Genomic DNA, 8,055 nt, shown 5'->3' on the forward strand with positions numbered 1-8,055 from the left:
CGGTCGCGGCAGAACCGCGGCCAGAGAGGCCCTCTGAACCTTCAGCAAGGTTCTGGCGTATTTTCAGCAGTGATTTGGTATTTAATTAATTATTAAATAATTAAATAAATTTTGTCCAAAAATAATCTTATCGATTGATCATTTGATAAATCCAAATCCAAATCCAAATCCAAATCCGAGCCGAGCGACGACGACGGCGCGAGGGTTCATTCTCTTCAACTCCTTTTAAGAGCTTTAAGAAGTGATTCTATACATAAGCACACAAATGTGGTTGTCCCTCACCAATGAGGGACAAAGTGCAAGACAAAAGTTCACTTCTTCAAATTTTCAATTTCCCTCCATTTCCAATTCACACTTCTTCTACTTTAAAGCACAATGGCTTAAAGTCTAACAGTTACATTTAATTACACTTAATTAGTTGTATTTGGTGTAATACTACTTTTCTTCTCCTTCCTCTTTCCTTTTCTTCTTTCTCTTTCCTCCATTGTCACAAGAGAGCAGCATGATACAATCATAATCGTAACAGAACAAAAATTAAAGATTGATAGCTCTTTCTACACCTATTTTATCATCTCCTCCACCCTCCAATTGTTCTTCACATCTTGGCCGAGCAAACAACCAAGGTGAAAACGAAAACCCAACACTTTATTGGATCTTTCTTAGCTTCCTCTTGCTTTGCGGTTGTGCTCTATACATTAACTTTACTTTATATATTTATCTTTTGACCAAGATGGAAAAAGAAAATTGACGAGAAAAACCCAAAAAGAGAGACCATTTTCTTGTCAATATAGTCAGCTAGTTTCTCTTGCAACGGTTCCATCAAAAAAACTTTTCTGAAAAAGGTCACTTCTTTAGTTGTAATTTGGTTGCCCATGGAGATCCGACAAATGTGACTGAAATTTCTTAGGCAAGCTGGAAAAGTTGATAAAAATGTTTGGAATATTTTTAAGGAGAGAAAGAAAGGTTCGGTTGAGGGAGGGGGATGATTATTCCAGTTAAAGAAAGAAAAAAAATGAAAAAACCTGCGAAAATGCCACGTGTCAGCGCGTGTAAACACTACTTGGATAGAATTTGGTTGTGGCATTTTAGGGGTTAAATAAATTCATCTTGGATAAGGATAGGGTGGTAATAGGACACCCGTAAAGTTTAGGTGTGTAAATGATTTTCCAGGACAAGTTGAATGGGGTCTTTATGCATTTTCTCTTAATAAAATATGTTAGTTACCAAAAAAAAAGTGAGCGAAATCATATTTTAAAATTTTCATGTTATTGGAGAAAAATGACTTTCAACGTACCCTAAATTACCACTAATGTAGTCTCAATATGCTTTCTACTGTTTTCTTCAAAGAGATCTTTTTCTTTGCGAACTTTCGTCCAGTGCTTTCATTATTCAATAATAAAATTAAAGACTGAGACTCACATGCATGTATTCTAAGAAATGTTTTTCGAAAAGCCAAATTCATTGTCTCTACTTTTAAATCCACTTTATATATCTTCCACTCTTATTTTAATAACCAAAAGGTACCGATGGAGGAGTGTATATAATTTCGAAAAGCCAACAATGTAAACGAAAGGGTACTTCTCTATTCTAACAAGGGCCAAATCCTTACAACTTCGATCCCCATTCCATCCATATATTGAATCTAATAAACCACTCTTAAACTTGACTTTGGGCCACTAAATTTTGATGAAATCGGAGCACAACAAATGAACAAAAGTATGGAGCAGATGCGGGTTTAAGGTTTGAAGTTTTTGGGTTTCTAAAACAATCTCAAATTAATATATTATAACAATTGAGTTTACAATTAATTATGTATACATATTTGATGAATTTCTTAATATAGTATATAAGATCAAGACAAAAACTACTTGATTTTCGTGAATTTAAAAGTTATCCTATAGATCCGCCTTTGATAGAAAAAAGCACGAGAGAGTGAAAGTTCGAGTGCATACAGTGATACACAATGTGCTCTCTCATTATTGACGGCACTTACAATGGCCTTTTGAGGTCGAAAGTCGCGGTTACTAAATTATAATGACCTTTAGTAGGGGTGGGCATATATCGGGTAAAACCGATAACCCGAACCGTTAATTATTTATTGGGTTATCGGTATTAGGTTATTGGATTAACGGTTCGATAACGGGTTAAACTTTTTTTTATTGGGTTATCGGTTCAGGCTCGGTTTGGCAATTCTGTTATTGGGTAAAACCGATAACCCAATAAGGATTAACTAATTTACTAGTTTACCCTTAAGCATATACATACTAGGGTTTCATAATTCATATTCCCCCCGTTTCAATTTATGTGAACCTATTTCCTTTTTAGTCCGTGCCAAAAAGAATGACCTCTTTCCCGAAACAATTTACCTTTATGCAATGATTTATAGCCACATAAAATATATGTGATTCATTTTACACCACAAGTTCAAAAGTCTTCTCTGTTTTCTTAAACTCCGCGCCCAGTCAAACGGGTTCACATAAATTGAAACGGAGGGAGTACTTCATAGTTCACTCTTTGATTTCCCTATTCTTTCTCAGTTTCTCCGCCTCACGCCCTCACCAGTCAGCCTGTCAAGACTCAGGCCGGCGTCAGTCGCATTTCTCAGCTTCTTTCTTTCACTCTTCAGTCGCATATTCACTTCATTTCTCAGATCCATCAGATTCTTCAGTCGCATCTTCTTCACTCTTCAGTCGCATTTCTCTGCCGCATTCTTCAGCTTCATCTTGATTCTTCGTGTAAGTTTTTAGTTGCTTCATCTTCATCTTTCTCTTAGTTTGTTTAAAAGCATTCTAGCTCTGGATTTTTCTTAGTTTGTTTGAAAGCTGAAGTGAGATTTGTCGTGTATTTGTTATTCATTTAGATCCCTTGTATTTGCAGAAAGTGTCGAAGTAAAAATATGACTGATATTCTGTTTTTCCGTCACTGACTGATATTGGAATTTTTGTTTATATTTTTTGGGTTGAAGAATGAAAGATAGAAACTTTGGTTAATGTTTATTTTATTGGATATTGCAGTAAATTTAAATTCTTGTGAAATAGAACAGTTCTTAAAACAGTTTAAGCAAAACAGTTCTTAAAATCTTATAAAACTGTTTTAGCAAAACAGTTTTATACCGAAATTATTTTATACATTGCGAACCTGTTTTAATTGTTTTATTTTATCGGGAAGACAAAAACTTGTCCCCCCATTTCGGTAACGTCTCTTCTATTTGATTGCTTAAGCTTTTTTTTGAACTTCATAGCTTTCGAGATAACCAATAGACACAAAAATATAAGGTTAGTGTGAAAATTTGAAAAGAAATAAGGATTCGTAACAAGGTAAGTGGGAACTTGAGAGGAAATAATTACACAAAAGTGATTCCAAATAAGGTTAGTTGGAATTTGATAGAAAATAATCACAGAAAATAATCAAATTGAGCTCAGCCATAAAGTTTAGCAGTAGCGTTTAGCAAAATATTGTGCTCTCTTTTGTGATTGGTTTTGGGAGAATATTTTAGAGGTTCAATTTACTCTATTGAGTATTGTTGTAAATTTCATCTTAGATATGATTCTTCTACCTTAATGTTGTAAAATTTGATCTATCCAATTAATTATTACGGCAATGCTTGAGATTGATTGTATAAGCATTGTGACAGTATATATTGAAAAAAGTGTGTGCTTATTTATGTTTTTCCCATTTGTTGTAATTTGAAAGAAACTTTTTAATTGTTCTTGTCTATAGTAGTAGTATGAAGATGAAGGCAGGTGGGGTCATTACAAAATAAGGTTAACTTAAAAAGAAAAAAAGAGAAAAACTTAATTTTGAGGGTTTCACGTGTTCGGACGTGAATAAAAAGCACACACCTTGCCATGTAATCGTGAAGGGTACACGAGTCACACTTTAGTTGAGAAGAGGTGTCTATCAAGAAGAAGAAGAAGGAAGTAGTAGTAGTATGAAGATGAAGGCAAGTGGAGTCATTACAAAATAAGGTTAATTTAAAAAGAAAAAAGAGAAAAACTTAATTTTGAGGGTTTCACACGCTCAGACGTGAATAAAAAGTTGTGTGAAAGGTACACGAGTCACGCTTTAGTTGAGAAGAGGTGTCTGTCTGGTCATTAGCATAATTGAGATGTCCATCTGATCATTGAGAACAACTTAAAGGGGCCGCTTATGTATTTCGTCATAATTCTGTCATTCCAACAATATTTTGTTTAAAGTGTAGTTGGTGTGATAGTAGGCTATAACTATGTATTTTGGCTACTATTTGCGCTCTAGATTACTGCACTTTACTGATGTTTGAGCGTTAAATGGTAGAAAATTGCTCTGATTGAGTACTTTATGCTTTGCAGGAGTAATTCCGGGCTACAATGAAGTTAAGGAGCATTTTTGAGCTAATATGGAGCGTTGAAGGCCAACTAAAAGCTTATGGAGTAAATTGGAAGTTCATTTGAGGATCGAAGGAGGTTAGCGCACTTAAAAAGAAGAACGAAGAAGAGTGCAGAAAATTGCCCAGGTGCGCGGCCGCGCACTGGGCCGCACAAGTCAGGCAGAAACTAGCCAAAGTGCATGGCCAGATGCGCGGCCGTGCACGTCCTTCTGAGAAAAATTATTCCAGGGCTTAAATTGTAATTTCAGAGGCGACTTTCCTTGACCTATATGAAGCCCAGCTCGCCCAGAAAGAGGGTATCTTGGTTTTTAGAAGAACTTTGAAGGCAAGAACAGGCAAGGAGCAAGACGGAAGATTCGGAAACGAGTTTTTATCTTTCTTCTTCCCTATTTTTATTATTGGTGATGAATTCTTATATTGTGGTTGTGAAAACAATTATGAGTAGCTAAACTCCTTATTCTAGGGTTCGATGGAACCTCTTGGAGGATGAATTTTTGTTGCGTTTAATATAAATTTGCCATTGGATTTTCTCAACTTGTTCAACTACGTGATTATTGTGGTTGATTGAAGGGCCCTTAATCGGCTATGCCTATTTAGTGTGTATTACTTGGAAAAGGGTATATATTCAGATAGTTGTTGAACAACATCACTCCTAACGTATATGAGGACCAATACGGAGAGTTTAATGGTGGGATTAGGAATAACGAAACCATCGTGCGATCTTAGTGAGCGGTAAACTAGTGCTAACTAGCGTAGTTCGAAAGAATACGTTTAGTAAATTTTTGTATTGGCTCGGAAGAGAATTACAAAAACTAAAGTGCTCACGATCGGTAGAGAGTATTTAGGCGAATTTATAGGAGACGTAATAGAGAGGATCCCGAGAAGGGGGAAAATCGTAACCCTAGACCTTTCCAATCTTGTCTACAACATTTGCTTTGTTAGTAGTAAAATTACAGCTTTTTAATTACCTTTTTGTTAGTTAGTAAACACTCAATTCATTATTCAATATTTTTTGAAGTTGATTACTTGGATTCTTGTGAAACTAAAAGTTGTGATTAGTACGTCAATTCCCTATGAGATCAACTCCGGACTTGTAAACCGGATTGTATTTACAACTACTGCTTAATCCTTTTTATAAGACATAGTCGGGCGTGATCAATGTGAAAAAAAGACAATTTTACACGTAAAATCCCTTGATTAGTAATTTAGTATGAGACACTCCAACTGTCCAAGTAAGTACAAAAAGAAGGGTTTTCAATGGGGTCATTTGATTAGCAACAAAGTTATTCGTGGACTATAATCAGATTATAATCTCACATTCAACGTGTGATAGATAGTACAAAAATTATAGTAATACTTATATTCATATTAGCTAATATCCGTAATCACACATTGGATAAATGTAATCCCAATATTTATACCGAAATTAATATTCTAATAAACGACATAGGCTCCCAGTCCGCTAAGTGCACTTTCAATATTTTCGCATACAGAAAAATGCATTTGATTTTGTACCCCAAAAAAAGAAAAAAGAAAAGTAAATTTCTGGATCTGAAGAATCAATCTCCTAAATACCCCTCAAGGGTTAACATTACTTTGGTTTTAATATGTGTGTAGTCCTTTTAGGCTTTGATCCTACAGCTTTTAGTGCAGTCTATTCCATGAGATGTAAGATCCAACTTGGCAACTCATACGAATAAATTCTCTTTTCTCACCCAAACAAAAAATGAAAACGAAGGAATAACTCAAAACATTCTTTCTCATCTATATTTCTCAATTGTTTCTCTTTTGGGTTCTTTGGTCCCATCACAAGAAGTTGTTTCCAAATATTCAACCACATCATGGACTAAACTTGAAAGGGTGGAGTTGTAGACCTCTGATTAAACTTGAAGAAATTTAATCCATCCCGCCTTGGCGGTGATTCTGACTCGTCAACAAGTAACTTGGTTGATTTACCGCAATTGAAACAGAAAATAAAATACCAGTCATCTTTTATTAGATTGAAAACGAAGAATAAAAATTATGTAAACTCCGAAACAACAAATACATATAGCAGCATATCAATTATCCTCCATAAGCTAAAAGCTAAGAGAACCATTCATTAGTATCTGTAACTGTATTTAACCCATTTGAAGAAGAAGATCCCAATAAATCTTGGAAGCAATAACTGTCAATAGATTCAAACCCATCAAGCATTAACCTATCCATAAACCCATTATCCGACCCGGTTCTGATATCCAAAAACCCGTTATCTGACCCGCGACTGACATCCATTTCCACGTCATCCTCAACAGCCGCCGGGGGTTTTGCTTCCTCCTCCGGTTCAATCGCCGGCATGTGGCCTTCGAACAACGCCATGTGACCAAACAACTTGTCCTTTCGAGAAAAACTGGTACCACAAGAACACTTCCACTTCGTCTCTCCACAGTGCTTCAAATGGCTTTTCAAATCCGCGAGTACCGAAAAACTCTTCTTGTTGCAGCGCGTGCACGAGTACATCTTGGGACAATGACTCCTCTTGAAGTGATTCTTCACGCAAATCGCCGATTTTAACGGCCGAAACTTGCTGTGCGATTTGTTCCGGCAACAACCAACAAACGGGCACGAAAACCTCCTATTCTTCGAACCCGATTCAATGCATTTATCGGGTTTTGCTAATGCTTCGGGTGTTTTGTACTGATTCCCGTGAGCTCTCATATGCATCCGCAAATTCGCATCTCGTTTGAATCCTTTTCCGCAAAAATCGCAGAAGTGGATGTGCTCCGCCAGTAGCTCTACCGCGTCCAGCTCAATAATCTCCAAATCGTCGCCGTCTTCTTCCTCTAAAACCTTCACTTCAGAACCTCTCCGATCAAATTCCGAAAACGTCCGTTTGTGATTCGATTTTGGATTTATTTTCAGTTCCGGCAACTGCGGCGGATGATTTGTTGATTGGGTGGAGGAGAGAAGGGCGGCACCGTTAACGATAATCTGATGAATGGCGGAGGTGATTTCGTCGGAGACCATGTTCATTTGGTGTTGACCAAGTAAAGTATTGGAGTTGACCGAATCTGAGAGGAATTTCTGGAGGGTATCCATTCGGGCTTGGACGGCGGAGAGGTTGAGAAGTGGAGCCCTAGGATCATCTCCGATCATAGATGCGGCGGAGATTGTGGTTAAAGGAGGCTTGGTTTTGGCCAGAGTATGACGTAAGTCGCCGAAAAATGACATGTTGTGAATAATAATTTGAGAGAGCTGTAGGTATATGGAAGATAATGATAGGGGTTCTTTTTTTCGATTTTACGGTGGAAATGAAAGTGGGATTTTAATATTTTAGTGGCGTCGTCGCGATTGAAAAATTAGCGCGCACGTTTGAACTGACACGTGTCAAAAAAAGATACTTTGAGATAGACAAGAAGAGTACTTTTTTCTTTTCTTTTCAGAGTAATCCTTAAAAAACTACAATAACAGGATGGGTCAACGTCACTCCTCTGTATTTATTTTCCTAATGAAATTATAAATAAAACTATATATTGCTATGTCTCGAGCTACAAATGAATAGTAAAATGTTAAGATACGCGACATTAATTATTAAGAATAACTTCGTATATATTTTTATAGTCTAAAACTACATAAAAAGTTAAAAAGCTGTACGAGTACTTGTATTTCAATTGAAATTGTTTGAAAAACTTGTGCTTTTGAAAAAGACT

The 8,055-nt window shown here is 36.4% G+C and overlaps 1 protein-coding gene across 1 annotated transcript; it reads right to left on the reverse strand.

Moving 5' to 3' along the window:
- Nucleotides 1-6,327: 6,327 nt before the first annotated feature.
- Nucleotides 6,328-7,670, reverse strand: LOC109214751 (protein SENSITIVE TO PROTON RHIZOTOXICITY 1-like). Its single transcript, XM_019378698.1, has one exon. It carries the CDS (start codon nucleotides 7,574-7,576, stop codon nucleotides 6,452-6,454), a length of 1,125 nt encoding a protein of 374 aa, XP_019234243.1. The 5' UTR covers nucleotides 7,577-7,670; the 3' UTR covers nucleotides 6,328-6,451.
- Nucleotides 7,671-8,055: the final 385 nt, after the last annotated feature.

Source organism: Nicotiana attenuata, unplaced genomic scaffold (assembly GCF_001879085.1).
Source record: "Nicotiana attenuata strain UT unplaced genomic scaffold, NIATTr2, whole genome shotgun sequence".
NCBI classification, from domain to species: domain Eukaryota; kingdom Viridiplantae; phylum Streptophyta; class Magnoliopsida; order Solanales; family Solanaceae; genus Nicotiana; species Nicotiana attenuata.